Genomic DNA, 25,268 nt, shown 5'->3' with positions numbered 1-25,268 from the left:
TTCAGCTGCAGTCTGGCTCACTCCAGCTACTCCTGTCCTGTCCTCGCCCTGCCGACTCCAGTCTCGCCTGCCCTGTCAGCGACCCGGCCAACTCCAGTCCTGCTTTTCCTGTCGGTGGCCCGGCCGACTCCATTCTCGCCTGTCCTGTCGGGGGGTCTCGCCATCACCTATTCCGATGGGGTTCCCACCCAAGGTCTGCTCTTGTTCCGTTGGGGGTCCCGCCGTCACCTGTTCCGATGGGGGTCCCACCCAAGGTCTGCTCTTGTTCCGTTGGGGGTCCCCCGTCACCTCTTCCTATGGGGGTCCTGCCAACACCTGTTCCTGCTGCGTTGGGGGTCCCACCGTCACTTGTTCCGCGGTGGGTCCCACCAACTCCTCACCCCGTCAAGTCGGTGGTCCCTCCGACACCTGTTCCGTCAGTGATCCCGCCAACTCTAGGTCATGTCCCGTCGGTGGTCCCGACGCCAGTACTACCGGGGTCCCGCCAAAGCCACCTCCTGCCTCTTCGGGGGTCCCGCCAACGCCAGTACCAACGGGAGACACCGACAACAGCTCATGTCCTGTCGGGGGTCCCGCCGACTTGTGCTCTTGTCTCCTCCAGAGCGGTCCTGCCGGCTTCCTACCCGTCGTCCAGAGGCGTCTCGCCGTCCTCTAGCCCAATCTCCGGAGCTGTTTCGCTGCCTTCCAGGCCGTGCTCCGGAGCTTCATCGTTGAGTTCCCCTGCCACAAGCCGTGTCCATGCTCTGTCTCATTTTCTGCCTGCCCCCGGGCCGTCCGCCCGAGATACCCTTCTTGTCCTCTGCCTTGCCCACGGGCCATCCGCCCGAGACATCCATCTCGTCCTCTGTCTTGTGCCCGGGCCGCCTGCCCGAATAGGATTGGACCCATACCTGCCTCCCTTTGTTACTGCATTAGGGTCCTATTTCCCCCACCTTGACTATATTGCTGCATACAACCGATGTTGACATGGTAAGTGAATTCCTCTTAAATCTTCTAATATTCAGCTTTTGTATAGTAAAGAAATCATCTATAATTAACACACTTATGTTTCCTTTCTCTTATTGAGTTATTAATGTTATTTATAATTAAAGTTTATTTAGTAACACGATTATGGATCCATGTTCCTACCATGACTCAACTCAAAAATTGTTGCAAGTTTCAGTTTCGGTTCCATTTCTTTGGTTTGGATGAAAAGTACTGACATGAATCATGCATAAACATGCTTGGGCAAAAACGTTTTGATGCACTGGACTGGAAGGGAATCAAGGAGGGGCCATTGTGCTCACTTCCTCATTTCAAACAGCGACAGAGATCGAGCACGGTTGAGTTTGGAGAGATCAATCTTTTTAAAGACTCAAAGACGACTTCATACTTAAACTTTGTAAGTTGTGTTTCTTCTATTGTTCTTTTAGATCTGTAGTGTTTTCAGCATTTTTTGGTATCCCTTTAAATTAGTTATACTGGCAGGGATTTACAAACGTGACTATTCTGCCTATTAACTTTTACTATTAGAAATCAAAAAGGATTTTCTTTTACCTGACAAAATGTACATGTCTCTCTCTCTTTGGGTTAGGCGCACCCATTTCTTCTGTCAGTTTTGGAATGTGATCGGCCTGAAGCCACATGATCATATACACACCACATCTACGTGTGGCTGCCCCATTGGCTACTATGTGCATAGTAGCCATCTTTCCTGTCCGAGGCAAAATTGCTAGAAAATGGGTATATTGTTTTAAACATCAATAAAACATAAAATATTGAATCACAATTGGTCATACACAACTTTTTTTACAACTGGGATTTAATATTTGGTAAATTTAAGAAAAAAAATATATTATTATTATGCACATTTATGCAAATTAGCAGCTCATTAGCATATTCCGTGATGCGCATTTTCAATAAAACAGGGCTAGAACATAGTAGTGAATCAAAATTATTTGAAAGTAAAAAGTTAACTTGACATATAGTACACTTAATTTGAAGCTCTCTTTCTTATTCAATAACCAGAACTGGCACAGGACATTTTTAAAGAACACTATGTCACTATGCCGTAAAATAGTTGAATCTGACAATATGGAATACTATTAGCTAAATATCTATATTTACAATATCTTATAGTTCTACATTTTTATGTTGCTTTTGAATTATCAACTGTTGATGATATTCATCACTGTGCCAAACTTCAAAGCAATTCCAGTCCTTGGTCACATGGAAATATTTGCCACATTGAGGTGCTCTACAGTAGGAGTAGACCTGCTTCTGACCACGTCCCTGCTTGTAGCATACAACACCGTTCCTTTTGGTATCTTGTGAATACACTGGTATGTGCACTGTCTCAAACTGACCAAGTTGGGGAGGGAGATTGGCTTGTGATGCTGCTGCAGGGGGCACATCATACTCGGGAAACTTGCAAAGCTGCCTCACAAGTTCTTCACGGAAGTTGACAAGAGCATAGCTGTTGGGTCGTTGTAGAGCCTGGATTTCTGGATGTTGGACTTGATGCTCTTTGAAAAGGATGAAGCTGTTTACAACAGCTATGTCAATTGCATGGAAGAATAGTGTCTTCCACCATCTCATGCATTTCCTCAAGACATTGTGGGTTGCCAGAATTTGGTCAGACCGATCAACCGCATTCATGTACATGTTGTATCTTTTTACGGCATGTGGCTGTTGAACATTGATTTCCCTCCATACATTCTTTGTTTTGGCCTTTCTAGTCACCTGACTATATTCATTGGCATTGTCAATTGTTGTGAGCATTGACACCACTTTGTTGTCTTTCCACTGTAATGCTACGCATGGTGGATCCCTCTCCCATCGCATACTGCCTCGCTCTAATTTTTTTGCCCACTTCTTCCCATTCTTTAGGACTGAGGGAATCCGATGCGGTTCTCAGAGACAGTGCCTACAGCAGGTGTTCTTAAGACGAATAAAGCATTAATTAATTTGACTGATGTGTAGAAATTGTCAAAATACAGGTGATAACCTTGATTCACAAATGGCTGCATCAACTTCATTACTACATCGTATCCAAGTCCATGCACACTCCCTTGTCTCTCTGCCGTCTTGCCGATGTAAACATTAAAGTCCACAGTGTTGCCATTGCTGCTGTCAGCTAAAACCCACAGTTTTATTCCCCATTTGGTAGGCTTGTCTTTTATGTATTGCCGTATACCAGACCTGTGTCTTGATTTTACCATCCTTTCATCGACAGCGATATCAATGAAAGATTGCACCTTTCTTAGCTTATTACCAGGTTCCTCAGTTGTTGGATCAACCACATGCAAGAAGGACATAAGGGCTCTAAATCTTATCCTTGGCATTATGGACCTTGACCAAAGTCCATGATAAAGGGTCTTGGTGCTCCAGTACTTGTCAACATGGGAACCTACTCTTACAAGTCCAAAATAAATTAGCATTGCCATCAGTCTTTTCATTTCCTCAGGGGTTGTTTCAAGCCAGCTCCCATCAGAACTTGCATAAGAATGGTGACTTCCTGCCGTAACATGCGCATGAGCATAACTATTGGTATGATAACATATTTCTGTGATCATCTCGAGTGAGAAAAACAGCTGAAAAAACTCGAGTGCCGTGGTCATGCTGTTCCTCAGTAAAATGTGTCCAATGTGTACTCCTGGAGGACGACTGGGGGTGAATGGTGGCATATTATTTCCTGTATCAGGGTCATTGTAACTCTTTGATGGCTGGTCAGCTTGTTGTTGATGCAGCCCACGTCCACAGCCTCCAGGACCACTACGTCTACGGCCTCCACAGCCACCACGTCCACGGCCACCATGTACACGTCCACCACGTCCACGGCCACCACATCCACGGCTCTGATTAGGCCTACTCTGATTCCACTGCTCTGTAGCATCATCACTGGAGACGTCATCACTTTCATCAGCTTGAGAAACATCATCTTCATTACTAAAGAATTATATAATTATGAACACCAACAAGAACAATTTGCCAGTAATTAGTTGCTCTGATAAATACTTTTTTGTGTTTGTGAACTCATAGAATTATATAAATATATCGTTAGCTATAATTGTTTACTTGAGTGAAAATATTTTCATAATAATAGGCTACATAATATGTTATGCTTTATTCAAAAGAAAACCTAACAATAAGTAACTTCCAAGCATATTACATATAATTCAATATAAAAAGATCCATGTATCAACCATTTACTAAGCAAAAAGGTGTCACATTTGAGAACGCCATGAAATGTAAACAAACTTTGGATCGTATTTCACTCAGCCATTCGCTTCCCGCGAAGCATCCAAATCTTAATATGTTACGTTGTAAATTGTAAAACAACAACTATTTTAGTTGCCAGAGACTTTTTGTTCAGTTTCTAAGACACATAGGCCTCTTCAAAGCCCAAAACGTAGATGTATACACAGTGTTTCTTTTACTATGGATACTAAAGTGTTACCTTTACTGTGGGGTAGCAGGAGGGGTGAACTAGCGGGAGGGGGTAAACTAGCGGGGAGGGGTTTAGCCTTGGACTCACCTGGAAACGTCCGGAGAATTTAGCAGCTGATGGTCTAATTCACTCTCTTCACTACTTGACATCCCTTCTGGTTCACTGTCTTGCTCTTCTTCGTTGTTGTCCTCGTCCAAAATAGCTAAAACGTCATCCAAAGTGTATGATTTTGATGGTCTCGCTCGCTTCGGTAAAGACGCCATTTTGAAAATACGAGTGCCAAGATCTGTCATGCGAGACTGACATAATATTCAACCAATCCCATCTCGTGTACCATTCAAACGCAGATAGAAGACATTTTCTCATTGGCTTATCTCTCTGTCACACAATACAACAGTTTTTTTTTAACGTTTTTGATGTTAGGTTATGATAAAACAATGGCAATACGTCATCAGTACTGGAGTATTGATATTTACACTGCCGGACCGGAAAGAATACAAATAGCTCATGTTTAATATATTTAAAGTAAATAAAACATGCTTACCAAGGACCAAGTGTAACATTAAAACTATATAATGACAAAGGATTCACAATTTGATACCTGAAAATGCTTTAAACTCATCAGTATTGACCATGGTGACAAAACATTTTTAGTAATTGGTCTATAACTACTAGTCTAAAGTTGTTTCCTGGTAAACATCATGTTTTTGTCTTCCCGCAGATACTGTGAAGCTGAGAAGTTCATATCATCCCAGAGCTACAAATGGAGCAAGCTTCTGCTAAAATCACCCAACTACTCAAAAAGCTCTGTCCACAAGAGCAACCTGACTGTAAAGGTATTCTGGAAGAATTATATAGGATAACACAGACAACAAAAGACACAAGAAACTGGGATCCCAACTTTATTGAGATGTTTTGCAAGGAAATTGCTCGTTTTGTGTATCAAGACTACTCTTGTGACATTCGGAACTTAGTTTATGACATATATAAAAATGTTCTTTCAGATGAACATGCTGGTCATATCTTAGAGATCAGAATTCTTAAAGATCCGAAAGAAGTGTGCAGACGATTGACCGATCATTTCAAAAAACTAACCCTGGAATGTGGAGATGGTACAGCTTTTAACAGATCTGAGAACAACGATGAAAGACCACAAAGTCTAAAAGAGCATGCAGCAGTTTTTCATGATGAATCCACTCAAACTTCAGTTGGCATATCCACACCTCATACACAGAATTGGCATCCAATCAGCCTTAGGTGGAAAGAACAGCTTCAGAATCTTGTCAGTTCTGTAAGGGAAAGTAAAGGAACCATCATTGGAAACATGATTTATGTGAATGAAGAACAATTCTGCATAGCAATAGGAAATAGTGGTACTGAAGTGTTTTTGGGGCTGAGAGATGATGGCACTGAAGTTGCTATTAAGAAAATGAACAAACGCAACTATCAGGTGCTGAAGAATGAGGAAGGATTTCTAAGACATCCGGAGCTTGACCATCCATCCATTGTGAGATACATTGACCAATCAGCGGATGACAACTTTGGATATCTTGGTCTTCAACTGTGTGAATACACCTTGGAAGAATACATCAAAACTCATGATGATGATGGGCTGAGGAAGAAACTTGCCTATCAGGTTCTCGACAGTTTGAAGGTGCTTCACTGTCAAGATCCTCCCATTCTCCACCGGGACTTCAAACCACAGAACGTTCTGATCGGTAAGATAAGTTCACAATACAATGAAATGGTGGGGGGAAAAGTAAATTTAAAAAATATGTATTTTATCATAATTATCAAACATAATTGTATTAATGAATTTGTCTACCTGATTTGACTTTCAGATGTGTTGCAGAAGGTGCGTTTGGCTGATTTTGGTATAAGTAGACGGTTACCCAAAGGGCAAACAACTCACTGCACAGGAAAAGCAGGGACACAATGCTGGATGGCCAGGGAGACTTTATTGGAAGGAGATGAAACCAAGATACCGTACAAGTCAAGCTCTGACATACAGGTCAGTTATTCTGTTAAAAAAATGTTTGAGGTAACCGTGTGTACAAATACTTTCTGAATTGCTTAAATGTTATTTTAATTCTTAAGGTGGCAGGGATGCTGATCTATTATATCCTCTCTGGAGGGCACCATCCTTTTGGTGAGAAAAAACATAAATGTGAGTACAACATTGATAAAGGGAACTACTCTTTGGACCATGTTCAAGACGAGTTGGCGAAAGGCCTCATTGAGTGGATGATTGATGCAGAACCAACGAACAGACCTAAAGTGGAAGAATGCTTGAGGCATCCCTTCTTCTGGGAACCTTACAGGTAGGATCCCATTGGTCATGGCCAATTGATTCAATACATTTTTTTTCTATTATTTCTATGTTTCATTGCATAGCGTTAACAAGACTTAAGATCACCAGCAAGTGAGTCTGTTCTAATAGGCACAGAAATGCTACGTCTCTGTAACTACGTCCACTTCTTACGAAGAACATAGTATTCTGCCAGATCCAAGTATAGAACCAATTCAACATATAATTTAATGATGGCACTAGAGAAAAGTTCATGTTCATCAAGAATGTCTGAATTAACTTGTATAGAAATCGATCCAATAGTTGATGAGATATTTCAGTCAGAATCAAGATCGTGGACTGGCTGACTGACTTACCATCCAAAGAGCAGTTAGTATGATGAGTCAAAATCAAACAATACAAAAACAGATGACCGACAAAAAGGTTTGAGTTGTTTTAATTTTGTGAAACATGTACTAGTGTGTGTTAGTCAAATGATTACAGTGCATGCTAAGTAGAGGCAAAGCCCGGTTCATCTACAGCCACGACACATTTGTTGCAAATCATATACCTCTCTCTTTCTCTCTCTCTCTAACTTACAGTCTGTATCTACACTGTCCTCTGTCCAAAATAGACATTGATAGCGTGCTCCCTAAGTGTACATTTGATTTTTCAGGAAATTAGAATACTTGAAGAAGGTTGGAAACAGGGATGAAGTGGCAAGATACAAAAATGTTAACCAGGAATTAAGTTCTTCACTGGAGAAGTTTGCTGAGAATGGATCCTTTAAACAGTGGAAAAATCAGGTGACACTATCACTTGTTCTTTTTTTGATAACCTACCATTTTGTATTACTGAACTCCATATTCTAACTAACTAGCTAAATCTTTTTCATCATAGTTTCCACCAGAGTTGATGAAAACGATGGATGGCAAGAAAAAATACACTGAAAACACGTTGGGATTACTGCGCTTCATCCGAAACCTCCATGAGCACCAGTACGTCAAACTGAATTAAAAATCATTAAGGGCCTTAATCCTATCCTCATCATCACATTTCCTTACTGTTACTTTAACTATTCTTTTGATGGAAGGAATATATTTTTTTGAATTGACCTGTATTTCCTCCTGGCTCTCTCTCTCGCGCTCTCTCGCTCTCTCTCTCAATTGTAACTTTCATTCCTGTGAACTTCACAAACAAAATAAAATTCATCATGGTGTGAGAGCAGACAGTGCTAAATTACGCTCAGAAATCTGAGATTAGGTTGTTTTACAAATAATATTTCTCATAACATTCAGGATAAAAAAAAAGTATTACTTTATGATAACAGTTATTTAGTGTTTTTTCCAGATGTTTAACTGTTTAAACACTGAGCTGCATCAATAATCAATGTCTGCTCCTTTATTTGTTGATCAGTTCTTTAAAGATTCCTCTAATTTCTGCCTTTTAATTGTCAGCTCTAGGTTCATTTTGCCTTTTCAGTTCACTTCAGCTTTCAGTTCTTTTCAATAGGCCACAGGTAAACCTATTGGAACCAATGGCCAATGCAGACGTATGTCAGGGACGTTTTCTGTAATATGGTTTTATTTCTCTGTTTTTCAGTGTTAACGATGCAGCAGAATTGGATCTGCTGATGATGTTTCCTAAACTCTTTGAGTGTGTTTATATATTTGCCAAAGCTAAAGGGTGGAATAATGAGACCCCTCTGAAGGAAATGTGTATAACAGAAGTGTCACTAAGAGACGACATCACCACCAGAGTTGCATCACCCCCTAGGGACGGTGAAGAGGATATCCCACTCTCTGTTCAAGAATCTCCATGCGTCTCTACTCGGCCAACTGGCTATAGCTCCCGCAGATCTTCAATTTAGAAAGATCTTTAGAAAGATCTTGACTCTCCATCAAAACAGGAGACGAAAAGAACTATGAGTTATGGGAGGCGAAATTTTTGGGCCACCTTCGTTTGGAAGGCTTAAAAGAAACAATTCTAACAGAGCCCACTGCCGACGACGCGGATGAGCTGCTGGAAGATACCAGAAAGATTGAGGAAGCCTATGCAGAACTCATTCAGTTTCTGGACGATAAAAGTTTGTCGCTGGTGATGCGGGAGGCTGCCGATGACGGGCGGAAAGCCCTACGAATTTTAAGAGACTATTATCAAGGTAAAGGAAAGCCACGCATAATAAGCCTCTATACAGAACTGACTTCACTTCAGAAGTCAGAAAGTGAAAGTGTGACGGAGTACGTGATCCGGGCAGAGACCGCAATCACAGCGCTAAGAAATGCCTGTGAGACATTAAGTGATGGACTTTTGGTAGCGATGGTGTTGAAAGGTTTGCCTGAGTCCTTCAAACCATTCGCGATCCATGTTACACAACAAGATGAGACAATATATTTTGCTGAGTTTAAAACAAAGCTACGCAGCTACGAGGACACGGAGAAGATGCGCACTGCAGCGACAGATGACAACGTGATGAACGTGCGGCAGCAGAGAGCGAGACCTGCCGGGACAGGTGACTGGGGAGCCGAGAGGGCCGCAGCGGACGCGGTGTGCTTCAGATGCGGCATGAAGGGACACCTGGCCAGAGCCTGCCAGCGTAAACTCTGGTGTAGTCACTGCAAGAGCAACACACACCGGGACACAACCTGCAGACGGAGGCAGCGGCGGGACCGAGACGACGCACGAAAGGTATCCGGGCAGACAGCTGACCAGGACAAGGAGTACGTCTTCCGGGTGAGCGAAGGAGCAGCAGGAGTGGACGTGAGGGGCCTGATGGTCGACTGTGGGGCAACTTCGCACATCGTCACAGACCTGGCAAAGTTTAAGAGCTTTGATGACGGGTTCCAGGCCAAAACACATTGCGTGGAGCTGGCGGACGGGACGCGGTGCAAGGGCGTCGCAGAGCGCCGAGGCGATGCAGAAGTCTGTCTGATCGACAGCAAAGGAAGACGCCTGAACGCAACGCTGAGGCAGGCGCTGTAGCCTATATCCCATCCTACACACAAGACATTCTATCCGTGAAAGCAGCTACTGCCAGCGGAGCGACGGTGATCTTCAAGAAGGGGAAGGACGTTCTGATCCACAAAGACTGTACCAAATTCCACATTCACGTACACGATAGACTATATTATTTGCACACAGTAAACAATGATGACAATGAATGTGATGGTCAATGCAAGGGATGTCATGATATGCAGACATGGCATGAGATACTGGGACACTAACTACAATGACATTCAGAAGTTACAAGATGTTGTGGACGGTATGAAAATTAAGGGTTCAACGAACAAACCTTTACATTGTGAAGTGTGCACTCAGGGCAAGTTTTACCAAACTAGAAACAGAGACCCTGATGTGAGGGCTAAAGCCCCTCTAGAGCTATTACACACAGACTTGGCAGGACCAATCCACCCAGAGTCGAGAGAAGGGTACAGATATGCACTTTCATTTACTGATGATTTTTCCAGTACAGTGTTTGTGTATTTCTTGAAAAATAAAAGTGACACAGTACAAGCTACAGAGAAGTTTCTAGCTGATACAGCCCCATATGGCAAAGTGAAATGCTTCAGATCTGATAATGGTACTGAATTCACAGGGAAAGCATACCAGACCTTACTCATTAAAAATGCAATCAGACATCAAACATCAGCACCTTACTCTCCTCACCAAAATGGGACTGCTGAGCGCAATTGGCGCACACTTTTTGACATGGCAAGGTGCATGCTAATTGAAAGTGGTTTGCCAAAACAACTGTGGACCTATGCAGTCCAGACTGCGGCTGTGGTTTGGAACAGGTGTTTTAACAAACGTACAGGGCAGACACCAATCCAGATGTTGACAGGAAGACGGCCCAACTTGTCTAGAATGCAAAGGTTTGGAACTGAATGTTTTGCTTATAAACAAGACAAGAGAAAACTTGATCCAAGGTGTGAAAAGCGTGTTTTTATCGGGTACGACAAAAACAGTCCTGCATACATTGTTTACTTTCCTGTCAGTAAGAAAGTGCAGAAGCACAGACTGGTAAAGTTTGTGGCTAAATCAGGTGTAGAACGACAGACACAGACTGATTTTGCACCTGAGAATGATGACTTCATCCAGCACAGGTCCAGAAGTCCAGATCATCATGTTAAAGTGGAACAGAGACCTGAAGTCAGCCACCACCAACCACAGACAGTTGAGGTCAAGTGTGAGCCTGAGTGCAGCCGTTACCCTTCCAGAGAGAGGAGGAGACCAGACAGATACACAGATTGCGGTGTTTCTAAATATGTGTCTGAGGAGGAGACTGATCAAGTCCAGAGTAACATTGATTATTGTTATCGTGTGATGAAAACTTGGGTATACATGCGTACAGTGATGCAAACTGGGCTGGTGATGTGAATGATAGACAAAGTACGAGTGGGTATTGTGTAAGCCTGACTAAGGGTGCCACTTTGGTGTCGTGGAAGACGAAAAAACAGCCCACTCTAGCATTGTCCACGTGTGAGGCGGAGTATATTGCACTGGCTGTAACCATCCAAGAGTGTCTGTACCTCACACAACTTTTAGATGGTATTGATGGACATGTATATGTATTACCCACGGTGTATGAGGACAACCAAGGCACAATAGCTTTAGCTAAGAACCCAGTCAGTAGGCAGCGATGTAAACATGTGGACATTAAGTACCACTTCATACGGTCGACTGTGAATGATGGTAAAGTATTATTGGAATATTGTCCAACTGACCAGATGGTTGCAGATCTGATGACCAAGCCTGCAACAAAATTTAAGTTGGCTAAATTTGCCAGATTTATGTTTGGGGATAACTGAAAAAAAATCTGGAGATGTAATATGTGATGTTTTTCTGACTGGTTGTAAAGGTAATGTTTTGATTTGTTTGTAATAATGTGAGAGCAAGAGGGGGTGTTGAATGGTGCTCTCAATTATTGTTTATTTTTGTTTCCATAAATGATTTAAATAATTTGTGATTTACACTGACAAGCCACCTGTGTGGTGGGCGTGGCTAATAAAGGGCCTTCCTGCATGCAGCTGCTCTGAGTTGCAGAGTGAGTGCCATGAGAAGCAGCAGAGAGTCTCTCGTCTTTTTCTTTGTCCTCCACGTTCGGTGCACCCCACAGTTGAGTTTCACAACGAGTAGCCGCTGTAACGGGCTGCTCTGCTAACAATTACTCAATAAGTAATACTTAAATTCCAACTTTACAGTTGCCAATGTTAAGAATGTCTTTTGGATTAACAGGTTTTCAAGGGTCTGTTATATTACAAGATTGAAAACACTGACGCTAAAAGACTAAAGAATGCTTCATTATTTTATACACATAGTGTCTTTCCTGATCAGTCTTCCTCTATACTAAACATGTTTAGTGAGTTTCTTTTGGGGGGTTTTAAATTATTGTTAGCAAACAGTAAAGTAACTTATCCGTGGTGTTGAAAATGTTGTCTACAATTGATGGGTGCAAATTAAACTACATTCAAACTTGAGTATCTAAATAAATGAGTTTAAAATGTGATTGTTGTTTTGTGATTATGTGCTATGTTAATGGTGGGTTATGTATATCAGTCAAGAATCAAATGCAACCAACATGTTTGTTCTTTAATACCAATACTTTTGAATGTTAAAGGAGGCTCAGTTCATTATTGTAAAAGGATTTAAAAAGCATATTTTCTCTATAGTTTTATTTATTCAGTATTTTATCAGATTTCATTGAACTGTCTGACTTACTGTTCACCAAATGATGCATACGTGCTTTTATTGTGAAGGAAACCTTCCATTTACATTGTATTCCTTTAAAGGACCGCTACAGTTTGGAAGTGTTTCAGAAACATTTATGTAATAGATTCAAATGTGGAAAAGTGGAAAATTCATATCAGAATTATTGCTCAAAATGCATAGCTTTTTGACAATACCTTTATTTTCATAGCTCTACCGGAAGTCGTATATTTACCCCCTTCACATTCCGCGGGAATTGACAGCGGAGCCAAACAATTGTGACACCGCATCCGGATAAACAAACGGGGGTGAGGGAGCTCAGACTGAGGAGCGAGGGCAGCCTGCAAACCTGACATTTTTGGCAAAAATATTTCCTATAATAATGCAGTCTTCCAAGAGGAGCGAGAATGACTGGCAGGGACTGGTGAGCGAGGTGAGTGAGACCGGGAACAGCTGTGCAGAGGCGGACTGCTTTTAAAGATGATCCGGTGTCCATATGGAACAGCTTCACTGTTGAAATAGACCAAGGAGCTGTGCAAAATCACAAACAAACCCACTATTTATTCAGTCTATTGGTTAAATAGGCTTTCTACTGGTGGATTTAAGAGGTCAGCATGTTATTTTTAACAGGCCTCCGTGTTGGAAGTGAAGTGACACATGCCCACATCCTTAACACGACCTGATGCAACACACCTGTGGGGCTACATCCACATTGCTATAATTAATCTTTAAAGCTACAATTGAAATGTGTATATTTGAAAGTATATTTTACTTTTTTGGGCTGCACAATTTGAGTGAAACATATTTCCATTTATAGGTATAATACTTTTACTTCAATCTGTTTTTGAAAGAACTTGTTACTTTTTTCTTGTCTTTTTGCAGTTTGGCATTGCAGTTGAGTTAAAATATGTGACTACAATAAAGAAAATGTACTTAAATTATTGAAAAAAACCGTGATTCAGATTGTTTTTAATTGTAATGTTTACAATTTACTATTTTTCACTATTTTATTTTGTTTTCTTGACCAAACAAATCATCCATTAAGTGGCAACTTAATGACAACTGCCTTATTTAAATGTCATTAGCTGTATCTGTTAAAGAGTGGTTACCATGGCTGAGCTGCAAACACTACAAGCTTCACTACCCACTGCACATTCAGCTGCTTTTTAATTTGGTTATGAGCTGTACTGACGGATATGAAGGTTTGCTCGGTTCCCTCTGTTATCTTCATGTTAAGCACTTGGCTTCAGTGTGTGTTTTTCCATCTGCAGGGCACTGGTCTGCGTTGGTATTATTTGCACAGTTTAACATTACCATTCCTGTTGCACACTTTGAAGCCAAGAAGCTGGATGATACAGTAGCTGATGTGAAAATGTTACAGGTGTACTCTTTGGCCCCTGGAATTAACGCAAAAATGGGCAGTTTCAGCAATTAAAGGGAAAAGAAGGCCACAAGAATGCCCCAAAAGCTGTGATCGAGGAAGTAAAATTGAACCAAAGATCTGAAGTCACAGTACGTAGCTTGTGTTTCAAACCAACACCAGTAATGTCATCAAATGCAAGGCTCCAAATCGCCTTTTTCCAAGCTACTGTATCAATCATTTGGACCCTGAATAAAAATGCAATATTTTATGGGAGAAAGCACAAACATTTCTTGTGAAAAAAGCAATATTTTGGAGAGCATGCTAAAGTTTTCTCAGCACAACACCAAATTATTTCACCCTATAGACGCTCAGGCTCTTTATACATCTCTTTGAAACTGCATTGATCTACTTTTCATGTTAGCTGATTATTCCAACCATTTCAATCTGGAGAACTGCAACTTAATTCATATTTGTAATTGTTTACCTTTTTTTAATGTTGTAAATGCCTCTAATCTTATATCAATTGAAGCAAAAGTTACTTACAGAGCAACTATTTATAATATTTCTAGATGATAATTAACTGAATCCTCACTCTTGCCTTTCATAAAACCAGTACTCTGTGATGGTGCGTGTGTGTGTGTGGTGTTTGTAGTTCCTGGTGTGTAAGCGGAAGCTGGAGAGTAAGAAGGAGGCTCTGCTCATCCTGTCCAAGGAGCTGGACACCTGTCAGCAGGAGAGGGATCAGTACCAGCTGATGGCCAACCAGCTGAGGGAGCGCCACCAGGGACTGAAGAAGAAGTACAGAGAGCTCATCGTGAGTGCTCATGTTGATCTCTCCTCACTATTTTATGCAAGCTCTCTCGGTGCACTCCCCATGTGCACTTCCAGTTTAACCACCGAACTCTTTTCATATTTTAGGACGGTGATCCCTCTTTACCACCGGAAAAACGCAATCAAGTAAGTTGTGGTTAAAATTCAGGACTCATTATTTATGCCACTGATGTCAAATAATTAATCAAAAAAATGTCCACTGACTTTACATTATTCTTGTTCTGATATGATACCCAAAGGTTTCAAATACAAACTTAAAAAAATAATAAAACAATAAATATAAAAATGTTAATAATCTACATTTATGTTGTATACGTGTAATTATAGTACCTATTTTAATATCTATATATTTTAAAAATAAACAGCAAATAATGGCAAGAAATAAATATTCTGCTCGTGGTTGACACTGGAAATGTGATTATTAAGAGATACACTGTCTCATTTTGATAACTTTCTTAATATTTCACTTGTTTGTTTAAAAAAACGTTTGGCTTTCTAGATGTGATGTTGCCAATATCTAGACATATTGGTTAACAACAATTTATTAATGAATGTGTTATATAGGTTAGCAATTAGCAGTAAAATAAGTGATGCTATAATTCTAAATGAAGTATAGAATATAGAATAGTTAATACATTGCTTGTTTTGTACAGATACTATTAAAAATTCACACGAGAACCACTTAAAATATATATTTTTCAATGAGAATAAGGATCAAACATTGTGAATAATATTTTATATTTGTTATTTTTTCATATCGTGCCCGTATCTCCATGACCATGGTCCACGTGGCTTATCACCAGCTGTTTTCACCCTTCTCCTCCACCTTCTCCTCAGGTGAACCTCGCTCAGCTGCTGAGAGACTCGAGGGAACGAGCCAAAAAGCTGACGGAGGAGGTGAAGGAGCTGACGCAGAGGCTGACGGAGGCCCAGGGGGACAACAAGGTGAGGTTACCTGCAGCAGCATCAGACGTACCCCCCCCACACACACACACACACACACACACACTTTCATCTAGTGCATGAGTAGACGTGTTTGATTGAAGCAGTGAATTTAAAATTTTGTTTTTCCACAGCTGCTGAGGATGACCATAACTCGACAGAGGCTCGGCGATGAGGAGGTGGGCCCGCGACATTTCCCCCCCCATGAACGTGAGGACCTTGTTCACCAACTAGAGAGAGCAGGGCTCCAGGTTGGTGAATGTTCTTACTATTTTTACAACATACTTAACCCAGAAAAGCTTTTTAATAATAATAATGGAGTTTTTCTAGGAATATTCACCCCTATCCTTCTGTAATTGTTTTGAATGAACCTAATAAGCAGTTGTAAATGCCTGACTCTCACCCCATAAATACCATCACCATCAAATACATCCATTGGATTTCATTTGGTTGATGAAATGATACTCTTCCCTCCTTAAAACCTGCTTTTGAGGTGTTCTTGAACTAAGCAAACTCTTTTAACAAAGCTTTCAAATGTCTTTCTTGTTGTGTTCTTCTAGATGGAGGAGTTGGAGCACAATATGAAGGCTCTGACCGACGAGCTGCAGGACGTGAAGGCAGAGCGGGGCGTCTTCAGGGAGAAGACCTACCGCCTCAACGTGGAGCTCAACCACGTCCTGGGCAACCGCGAGGCACGCATCATTGATGTTGATGCCCTCTGCATGGAGAACAGGTGAGTGGGACAGAAGTGGAAGTTAAAGAAACTATTTGGTAGTTGTGTTTTTGTTATAATTTCAAATGTTTTAGCAAACATGTGTAATTTTTATTAAGAAACTCTAATGTAACTCTTGCTGCTGATGCAGGTATTTGCAGGAGCGTTTGAGCCAACTGCAAGAGGAGGTGAACCTGCTGAAATCCAACATCATGAAGTACAAGGTAAAGATGGAAGGTCTATGACATTGACGATTCATTTGACTTTACAACAAGGTGTATTCTTAAATGGTGGCAGTGCAAGCTTTCTTTCTCCTTTCGGCCCCTCCAACAGACAGCTCTTGAGAGGAGGAAGAACTCCAGCACGTATGGGAAATCCAGCAGCAGTCCACTCACTGGAGTCCTCTCAGCAAAACAAGGTGAACACACACTGTGATACACACTTTGAATTTCTTTGAACAAAGACAACAATAAAGGAGGACATAATAAAATATTGCCGAGTAGGATTACATGTACCAGGAATTTGCTTTACCATACACTATGGTACATACATTAACACAGTAAGAGAGAATCATTTGGAATAAACACTACTGGAATATTTATTAAAACTATTTAAAAAACAATTATAACTTTATGAAATTTAGAAGTACTCTTACACAAAATTTAACAAAAACTAGAGTAAAATATGACAAAATACTTACTGGGATTCAAAGAACAGTTCTGTGCAGATTTAAAAAATAGTTGTTATTGCTATTTTTTCACTTAACACAAAGAAAACAATGGCCTTTAATACTGATGACCAGCTTGTAATGCATTATAAAAAATATATAAATGTATTACAACTATAGGAAATATAAAAAAGAATATGCATTTTCCATGGTTGACCTTAAAACGCTTAAAAATGTATTATGATTATTGTTATAAAGCATTTAAAATATTTATGTATGTTATTACCTATAATCATTCAGTGCTTAAAGTATGTTTTGTACTGCATTTTAGACAAAAAAAAGTGTTACCCTGATTCTCTCTTCAGAGTAACAAATCGGTTAAAAAAGCTTTGTTTGTAGCCGTGTCTCTTTGCATTATTTAATAACTTTTGGCACTCGGAGCATCGGCCCGGAATCCAGCTGGGTTTCTAATTGTATTGGGAGTGGCAGAGAGCACCACTGGCAGGAAATGAGCCTGCCAGGATGACTGACAGGCGCTGGCAGCAGCAGCACAGTGGGCTCCGGAGTTAAAGTTAGGAGTGTCTCCAGTAGACAGCTGCTTCCAACTCTCCATCTCTGTCTTACTCTTGTCATGCTGTTTCCCAAATTCACTTCAAATCAACCTACTTTTTAGGGTATTTTTTAACTTTAAGTGAAAGATTTATTAGTGCATTTATAGGCTGGTGGTCCCACGTGTTTTTAGGTTTTCTTTTAGGCCTGCACGATTTGGAGAAATGACTAATTTCAGATATTTTGACTAATATTGATATTGCATTGTGATTTCACTCATGAAATTGGACGGATTGATAATTTTGAAAATCCCAATTTTCATGATCATTAAAAAATATATAAAAAGGTTGTAGTGAATAATAAAAAATTTATTTTTTTGTTTGTAGAAAACTATTTGTAAACCGGGATATCTCTGCTGCTCCACAATACTTTATTAAAAATGGTATTTTAACACATAACCTTTAACAAATAATGTGCTTAATGTGAATTGACGATTTCACTAGTCCATATTGTATTTTGGATACATTTTAGATAAATTGTGCAATCCTTACTTGGTTTTATCCTATCCTTTTCCTTCCTAGCTGTATTTCTGTATCTACTTGTTCCACCGTTTATGTTTCCTCTCCCTCTCCCTCTCCTTTTCAGTCCAGGAGCTGCTCCTGGAGGAGCAGGGCTGCAGCCTGCCAGCCACGCCTCAGTCCATCTCAGACCTCAAGTCTCTTGCCACGGCTCTGCTGGAGACCATCCATGAGAAGAATCTGATCATCCAGCACCAGAGGCACACCAACAGGTACTGAAATAATACTTTAAAAATGATCAGCGGGACCTTACCGGCCCCTATGCTGACTGTAAGGACTTTTTCATTTAACATTAATACACCTTTCCCAAATGAGCATGCATACGCTGGTAAAACCCTTTTAAAAATAGACAATAAACTCCTCTCCATGAGTATGCCAGGCAGCATAGTAAACAGTGAGAATCAGCTCAATGAATGTTTTTCTTATTTCTGTTCCTTATTCATAATCTCTCAAACCAAAGGTGGAAAATGGAAAGATGATAAAACTGCTTTTGATATCAATGGCAGCGAAAATAGTTGTAATTGTTCCTATGTTTATAAATTATAATTAAAGTCCAAATCCAAGTTGATACTATTTATTATTCACTTAAATGTGTGTCAGGACATCAACAGCAAAAGAGGCAACAGTCATCATTGTGATCATCACTGATAAACACTGACTTGTGCACTCATTTGTCCCGGGAATGATTGTAGCCTTTCCCACTAGGCCAGATGTAAGCGGCTTTATAATATTTGCATACCTGTTCTGAGGACTCTCCTCCACCTCCAAGGCAAACAGCGAACTGTGACACACACATACACACAAACCCTGTTTATCAGGCCTGAGTAACCCGACCCATCGTACCTGGCCTGCAGGATCCTGGGAAACAGAGTTGCAGATCTGGAGAGGAAGCTGAAGACGTTGGAGGTGTCAGGACTGTGGAGTCTTCCAGGTGGGTCCAACGTCTTAATGCTTCCATACAAAGAGAGACAAATATTTAACCTGCACCACATGCACTCTCCTTAACAAAGTACCCCCCGTATTTTAATGTCACCTACAGTTATTAAACAACAGAGTTACAACAGTCATTTTTAATATACTGTATATTCTAATAGATTTCAACAGATTTTATAGCTACCATTTGTAGCGTCACTGTGAAGTTAGGCACCTGTTCTGAATATACTTACTCCACCTGTAGCTGCACCACACCATTAGCAAACAACACCATGTGACCACAGGTGTGTGTGAGCATCTTGACATGAAGTTAATGTGAAAAAGTAAATGGATAACTGCTATCTAACAGTGCTGAGGAAATGTGCAAGCTAATTGTTTCAGAAACGGAATCCTTTCATACATTGTTCCATTTTATCCTTGATGTTTTTAGTGAAAGGCAAAATGTCTTAAAGGGACGTTTCACCCCTAAATAAAAAATGTACCATTCATTTATATATATCGTTAAAAGGGGCTATAGGTCAGAACAAAAACATTTAATAATGTTGATGGGGGGGTCTCCAAAAATTCTAAATTGAGTTTTTTTTTTTTTCATAACGGTGTTTCTCTCTCTTTCCTCTCCGGCTGCGTCCCAGGCTTGACCTACCGCGTATCGGTGGGAATTGGGAGTATGTATTCCTTCTGCCCCACTTAGCCCGTCCATGCCCTCCACTCTGTCATGCCAGGACAAATCTGGGCAGACGCCCAGAAAGTGTGTCACCTCGTGCCCACTGTTTACTGTGTGTGTTGACCACCCGCTCATCTGTCTGCTCATGATACCATTGGCTGGAGCGGCTGCCTGAATATCGCACACTGATCCTCTCGGCCCAGTGGATCCGTCTCAAACACTCAGGGAAAGAAAGATTATTTATTAATGTCAGAGTTGGCCATGTTTTAAGGGCATGCTACTGTTTTCTGGGGTCGTTTTAAAATGTGCTCAGATCATCAATAACATGTATAGAGTGATATGTGCAGTGTCAGAGAAAAAAGAATGAGAATTTATTTAACAAAACAAAAACGGTAAGAAGAAAATTGTAAAAAAAAGCTCTTTAAAATGCGGAGATGTTTTTTTGTGAATCTTTGTCATTATCTGAGATAGTGGAGAAAAACACCTTAAAATTGAGGCGCAAAATAACATTTTAAATCCAGCTTATGTTAAAAAACCCAGTAACAAACACCAGCATCCATGCATTCGTGTAAATGAGCTAACCCAGACTTAATTAATATTTGTACGTGTTGTAAAGATGATTGTGGCCCTTATGTCAAACAAACCTCATTCTAAAAGTAGGAAAAACAATCAAAAATGAACCCTCCCAAATGTAATCAAAAATGTGTATCATTATAACACGTACTAAAGAATTTCCACGATCCTATAAACATTTCCTGTGTCTCCCCACTAGAGGGAGCTGTTGTGCCGCGTATTTGGCACACTGAAGGGTGGAGGGGCTGCGGCTGGATGGAGGTGCCCTGTCATGAGACCGTCATTCTCACCGCCATAAAACTGACAAGCATCCATTACTGAAAATGATTGCCCACATTACAAACACATTTAGGGGAATGTGCCGTTATTAGGGAATTTGTAGGCGAGGGCCCAGAGTGCCTGACGAGCACACTGTCCACCACAGTTAGGGAGACAGGAATATCGAGAGAGATGTGTGCGTCTGTGGCCTTGATGTGGTATGAAGTTGGGCTGATGGATTTTAGAGGCGAACAGGATAGGACGGAGGGCCTTGGCTGCCTATCTGAGGCCCGCAGAACACTCGAGGTGACTACGCTGTCTCCGGATGAGAGACAGACAAAAACAATAAGAGTGACATGGATGCAGTGAGTCAGATAAAGATGTGATTGATTGAGCGCCACCAGTGAGTGCAAGCTGGAATGTAAAGCGTCGGAGTGCATCAGGTGTTGCAAAGACAGAGGTGGATACATAATGTTTGGGATCTGTTTGGGTCCAGTGACAGACCCTTTCCTGGTAAGGAGAAGTTTCTTGTCAATTCAGAGCACTGCATCTCGCTGTAGGGTTTCTTTTTGACACGCGTCTCTTATCCCTCGTACTATTTCTGATACAGAGGGGATGAAATATCGGATAATGCAGAATAGCCTGTTACATTTGCATGATGGGAGTTTTGAGTTCAATTTGAATATGTTCCACCATAAAGCAGGGATAGTCTTGAAAATAAAATGCCAAATGGATGCGTTGAATAAAAAGTACAAGCAAATTAAAATTGTTACTTTAATGAGGCAAAATCAAATTACCATATTATTATTTAATTTTTTAATGAAATGAATTTAGACAATTATAAACCAAAAAGCATTGAGTTGATGAAAAAAGAGATTCCTGCACATTTTAAGTTCAATTTGGATCAAATTATAGCATATATCATTTGGAAATAAAACAATTATTGGTCGATATTTTACATTACTTATCTAATCTGTGGCTGATAAGAATATTATTCATTTTGCAGGTAAAAGGACACAAACTAGACAAGTTCAACAAACTTATCCTAATTCATCCTGAAGGAGCATAAGTGTGTGTACCAAATGTCATGGCAATCAAATAGTTGTTAAAACATTTCACTTAAAAAAGTCTCGCACAATAAAAACCAATGTCTCTATTAAAGAAGAAACTTTTGAGATGCTCTCAGCAGCTCGAAGCTTTCACTGTTGCCACGTCAGTATCAGCCTAACAATATGGACTGCATTCATAACAATATGGTCTCCGTTCACCATTCATGATTCTCACGCATCGTGTCACCCAGTCATCCATTTTCCCATTCTTCTGTTTGTTTGTGCGCCTCACACATGAATGGTCAGAGAAACAGGCCTATTCACAGTTTATGTGAAGGCAAAGGCTGATTAGTGTGTGTGTGTGTGTGTGTGTGTGTGTGTGTGTGTGTGTGTGTGTGTGTGTTGTCTGGTTTATAGTGCTCCTATCAGTAGCATATGGTGTCAGCCTCAGAGGCGTGCAGCCATCACTAATGAAGACAGATGACAGGGAACTGAAGCCTCTGCAATGCATACGTGCATGAGTGTGTGTGTGTGTGTGTGTTCACAAAGCGCCATACATGTGCTCCATCCAATCCACTGAAAACCTTCATGCCACTAACTTTTTCTATTTGTTTTTGAATGTTCAAGTAACTGTGTGTGTGTGTGTGTGTGGTTGTGGTGTTATAGGAACAAGAGACAACCACACACTGAATGAAAATCTTCCACCGGAGCTTCACCCGTCACAAGCCGCGCCTCCGCCACACCTGCAGCCACCCAAAGGTGAGTGTGTCATTGTGTGTGACTGGCTCCTCCAGCCATTACCAAGAAAACCCGCAGCTAACCGCATAAGCACTGTAATTAGCCACCGCGTGCTAAATACTCCTCGCTATCTCCCATGGTTAACCCGAGTGCTTTCCCTTCCCGCCTGCATTCCTCATTGGTGCAAGCTGCCCAAATGCCATGGCATTTTGGAAATGTGAAGCAAATTCTCGCCCGCTGACATTCAGAAACTTCTGCCGTGTTCTCTTTGAAAGGAGAAGGGGGACAGGGGGGGCCATAAATATGGATGCCAGTTCAAGTAATGTCGCTTTCTTCCTGCTTTATTTTGTGTGTGTATGAATGTGTGTGGGGGGAAAAGGTGGCTGGGACTCTATGTGCAGTCTTTAACCTTTTTGGCTGCACATCCACAAATATGGGTCAGTAATCCCCAAAGTGAGAGCATATTTTGGCGAAGAGTCAGGACTAAGCTGTTGCTGTTGCCCAGATGCAGCATCACACTTGTCTTGTGTCCTCTTGTCTGGGGCACTGCTGCTATATTTAGCCTGTTGCCATGGAAGCACTTCAGTCACATAAGTAATTGAAATAACTTTCTACATTGATTTGGTTGTCCGAGAGAGGAAACTTATTCTTTAGCTTTCTTTTGAAAGTGTGTTATGCCTCAGGGCATTGTGCTTTGTGTTTGCTATATGCACGTCCATCTGATTCTATTTCAGAAACCCCTGGAGGGAATTTCTTAAAATCTGGCACAAACGTACACTTGGACTCAAGGATGAACCTATTCGATTTTATTGGACAAAGGACAAGTCACAAAACATGTTTTTGGCCGAGAATTCCCACACTTATAAAGGCAATTTCACACAAATGTCTGATAGAGACATTTTGGAAAGGCATGGATTTAAACTGCAACTGGAGTTTTTGGTGTAGTCAAACAACAGAAAGGCATTAAATATAAGTAAGTAAATAAACAGTATGAGTTCATTAATGCACATGTCTTACATTTTCAGTATATTTAGCTCTACTCTCAATAACAAATGTTCTCATTTTTTTCTTATAAAATAGTTTTTCGACTAGTCCTGTATGTTGTTCTTCTCACAAGTTATTTCCCTTAACTGTCTAGCCTGATGAAGGATCAGAAAGAAGTTCATGTTTTCTGATAAAACTATGGCCTGAGATCAAGTGAGTAATTAAAATGACCAGTTGTCTCCTCTTCCCTCTCCCACTCATGTCAGATAAATCATCGTGGGAATGCCTCTCCGCTGGCAGCGACCTCGGCACAGATGGCTCACCTGCACTGCTCCAAAACCTGCAGCCTCTCCCGGGGGTGAAGACGAATGGAATTGACAGGAGAGGTGGAAAAGTCTTGAAGGAAGACGGAGTCCCCTTGGAGCTGGGGGAGGGGCGCAGTCCGGTCGAGGAGGCTGGGCATGAGGTGGAGGGGGTGGAGGATGAAGAACTGGGCTCCACGGTGGAGGAAGGAGTGGAGGCCGCTCTGGCGCTGGGTGGTGCATCCACTGACTCAGACCTTCCCTGGCTTCCAATCAAACGAGCGCCTGTGGATCTTTCAGAGGCGGGTCGGCTTCTGCACGGCGAGTCCCAGGACGATGGGTCGGATCATGAACAAGTAGAAGCCTCAACTCAAGAGAGCCGGTCCGACACAGCGGAGTGGGACGTTGTGGATCTGCGCAGTGATGCCTGTCGTTCCGACAACTTGGCATGATCTGCCTTCACTTAAAGACTTATTTAAACTGTCCTCTTCTTTTTGGCTAAGCTGTTCTGCATACGGCCTGTCAGTATGATGTCCCAACGATATCGGTAGGAGGTACTCCAGAGGATTCCTGAAATACTAGTTCGGAAATATCAGAGAGAAATAGACAAACATAAGTACACTATGCATTGAAAGTTAATTTACAATATCCTTTGGAGATTCAAATCCAGGGAAAAGCTAACCGGTCTAAGCTAGTGGCACGTTTTAATAACTTACATTAAGGGTAAACAGAGTAATTCAATGTATTTATTTTAGGCACCCTACAGCTTTCATTATATAATATTAATACATGGTATTTATATAGCACTTTTCCTGTGCTCAAAGACGCCTATATACCTTAAAAGTACATGTTCTCTTTACATTTGTTTAAAGCAGAGAAAGTAGTAAAAGGAAGTAGGCGTTTGCTCTCTTTTTAAATATCTAATGTCTGATTTAAAGGTTCCTGAAGGCTTGAAGTCCGCCTGGGCCTAGGTACGGTTTGCTAACGTATGATTGGACAGCAGCTGTATTAGGGAGGGGCTTAACCAAGGATCGACTGCATGAATCCTCCTGAGTTGTATTCACTTACCGTGGCCGGCGCTCATTAGCTCCCTGCCCCACCTAGCAGCTCTGCTTTAGTCAATAAAACGGAGTGAAAACACTCTTTAGCCAGAGGTGCACTTTGTACACAGACAGGAACAGACAATCTTAAAATCAATGGAGTTACAAACTTCATGCCCTACAGGAAGAGTTTCGCTACGAGAATTACAAATATGGCAGCCTCCCTCTGTCCTCCCCCTGAGATTTAATCATCCCAAATGTGTGCTTTCTTCCTCCTCCTAAGGGTTGCCACTAACAGAGCTTTTAATCTCATAGGGGGTCCACATTGACTTGAATGAATGTGCTTTGTACATATGTGTAAATGAATAACTTTAATATTACAGATGATGTCTATCCATCTGTGCGGGTGAATCTTACTAATCAGTGAGTTTTTTTTATTTGTATTTATTTGGTCCTGAACATTTGGATGAGACTACATGTGCCTTATGTGTGGGAAAAAATCTGATAACATAAAACTGCATAAAACTGCAATATGACTGAAGTTGTTTTTTTCTGACCCATGCTCATACGAACAAAAACACTCCGATGACATTTGATGTATATTTGCTCCCTCGCACACAGGATCTTCATCTGATCTGAACTTGTGGCTGACTTTGTGAACTT

At 41.2% G+C, this 25,268-nt stretch overlaps 1 protein-coding gene across 4 annotated transcripts; it reads left to right on the top strand.

The window, feature by feature from the left end:
* The first annotated feature begins 1,268 nt into the window (after positions 1-1,268).
* Positions 1,269-25,128, top strand: ccdc149a (coiled-coil domain containing 149a). 4 transcript variants are annotated; one of them, XM_063900630.1, is made up of 19 exons: positions 1,269-1,381; positions 5,151-6,147; positions 6,271-6,440; positions 6,527-6,750; positions 7,393-7,522; positions 7,617-7,714; positions 8,319-12,855; positions 14,438-14,599; positions 14,704-14,742; positions 15,454-15,561; positions 15,693-15,809; positions 16,119-16,291; positions 16,422-16,494; positions 16,604-16,688; positions 18,132-18,276; positions 18,919-18,995; positions 19,630-19,662; positions 22,208-22,300; positions 23,530-25,128. In XM_063900630.1, the coding sequence occupies exons 7-19, from the start codon at positions 12,805-12,807 to the stop codon at positions 24,015-24,017; spliced, it is 1,644 nt and encodes a 547-aa protein (XP_063756700.1). In that variant the 5' UTR covers positions 1,269-1,381; positions 5,151-6,147; positions 6,271-6,440; positions 6,527-6,750; positions 7,393-7,522; positions 7,617-7,714; positions 8,319-12,804; the 3' UTR covers positions 24,018-25,128. The 4 variants fall into 4 exon arrangements, 3 of the variants coding, with proteins under 3 accessions (XP_063756700.1, XP_063756701.1, XP_063756699.1); XM_063900631.1 differs by lacking the exon at positions 19,630-19,662; XR_010167302.1 differs by lacking the exons at positions 14,438-14,599; positions 14,704-14,742; positions 15,454-15,561; ... (7 more) ...; positions 22,208-22,300; positions 23,530-25,128 and having other exon boundaries at positions 8,319-9,694; positions 11,754-11,779.
* The last annotated feature ends 140 nt before the right edge of the window (positions 25,129-25,268 follow it).

This window comes from Eleginops maclovinus, chromosome 14 (assembly GCF_036324505.1).
Source record: "Eleginops maclovinus isolate JMC-PN-2008 ecotype Puerto Natales chromosome 14, JC_Emac_rtc_rv5, whole genome shotgun sequence".
Classification (NCBI taxonomy): domain Eukaryota; kingdom Metazoa; phylum Chordata; class Actinopteri; order Perciformes; family Eleginopidae; genus Eleginops; species Eleginops maclovinus.
Note: the sequence above shows the minus strand (reverse complement) of the source record. Positions and strands in the feature narration are given on the sequence as shown.

Coding starts and splice junctions, on each gene's coding strand:
- ccdc149a (XM_063900629.1), top strand. CDS start 5,193: ATGGAGCAAGCTTCTGCTAAAATCACCCAACTACTCAAAAAGCTCTGT. Junction 7,523..7,616: donor TTAAACAGTGGAAAAATCAG/GTGACACTATCA, acceptor TTTTCATCATAG/TTTCCACCAGAGTTGATGAA. Junction 7,715..8,318: donor CGAAACCTCCATGAGCACCA/GTACGTCAAACT, acceptor TCTGTTTTTCAG/TGTTAACGATGCAGCAGAAT.